The 1,448-nt window shown below is 48.8% G+C and overlaps 1 protein-coding gene across 1 annotated transcript in view; it reads left to right on the forward strand.

Moving 5' to 3' along the window:
• Nucleotides 1-1,448, forward strand: part of LOC106819053 — a gene marked incomplete at its 3' end in the record, with an annotated part of 7,024 nt that overhangs the window by 358 nt on the left and 5,218 nt on the right. The window contains exon 2 of the mRNA XM_014823714.1: nt 1,133-1,315. Coding sequence (XP_014679200.1) covers nt 1,133-1,315 — 183 coding nt within the window. The remainder of the gene's footprint in view (nt 1-1,132; nt 1,316-1,448) is intronic.

Below are 1,448 nucleotides of genomic sequence, written 5' to 3' on the forward strand. Positions count from 1 at the left end.
ACGAGCGAGCGAGAGAGAGAGAGAGAGAGAGAAAGAGAGAGCGAGAGAGAGAGAGAGAGAGACGGGGTGAGCGGGTGGTGGTGCAGTAGACTGGTGTTACTCGTATGTCAATAACACGCTATATACGCGAAAATGATCCAAACTCATCCGGCGATACTGGTACGTCTATATGGTATAAAATTAGAGGTCATCTTGATTTGCCCAGTCAGTGTTAGAGTAATAAACGCCCCTTGTTATAGCGCCAGTGTCTGCATATAGTGACCCCACTACTAAATGGTAAATGGTCAGTGAGCAGAGCAGGAGATCCTATTTACTTTGCCCCCAATGTACGTTTAGCATTATAATGTGTGTGATATATAAATAGGAATCGTTCGTATTGATAACTAACTGTACATCGCGTTGAATTTTCCGATTGCGTCATCTATATAGTATAGGGTTCGTAATCACCCACAGATCAATACAGGGCTGTTCACAGCGGCCGCTGTATGTCATGTTCATTGCATCTATAGCGTGCGTGTAGCGTGTGAGTTCTACGCCCTGGGGGGCGGAGGCACTCGCCTCGGAACTGGGTAGGGAGGTGCCTCCGGGACCTTGAAAACCTGACCCTGTCGCAAACCGCTTTGCGCCCTAAAATACACCCTGTCCCAATATACTGCACTAAAAAGTATACCCTGTTGCAATATTGCACATTTCGGTTATGTCCTGTCTTGTCAATATAGACAGATATTGGTCCAATATCGGCCTGGTGATATTGGTCCAATATTGTTTTGCCAATATTAGGCCAATATCAGCTTGATGGGTTGGTATCTAGATAACCCTGTGCCAATAATGATGTTCGGAAATTATACCCTGTCCAGAGAGACCTGTCTATAAAATTTAAAACGAGTAACATTAGTACAAAAAACATTACTACGGATTCTGTATGGTCTGGTACGGAAGGAGGTCCATGGGGGTGACACCATGAGTTACCACACCGTGTGTCACCAACCCTAGTGACGCCGCTGCTTGTCACATTCTATAGCATGTCTGCATACATCTGTACGCGTGTCTATAGTATGGGCATCCTCTACAGCAGCTTGCTGTGACAGACACACTCACCACGAACCCTGCACCCACCGCGTTGTCGTTGCAGCCGCGCTAGCGTTCGACTACTCCTGCTACGTGTGTGAGTCGAGCGACCTGACCAGCCAGGGCAGGAGCACCGGCTGCCCCTCATACGCCGCATGCTGCCAGGACCCCTTCCAAGACGCCCAGCACGCGGTCACCATGGAGACGAGCTGCCGTTACTGCATCAAGGCCAAGTATAGTTGGAAAGGTGTGTGTTGTAGAGGGCGCTGTATATTCTATACCCAGTGCGCCGTCGGCTGTAAGAGTAGATCCACTGTCGTTACTGTATCAGGGCCGAGTTCCGTTGGCCAGGTGTTTATAGAGGGCGCGATGATCTATTT

Source organism: Priapulus caudatus, unplaced genomic scaffold (assembly GCF_000485595.1).
Source record: "Priapulus caudatus unplaced genomic scaffold, Priapulus_caudatus-5.0.1 Scaffold2783, whole genome shotgun sequence".
NCBI lineage: Eukaryota > Metazoa > Priapulida > Priapulimorpha > Priapulimorphida > Priapulidae > Priapulus > Priapulus caudatus.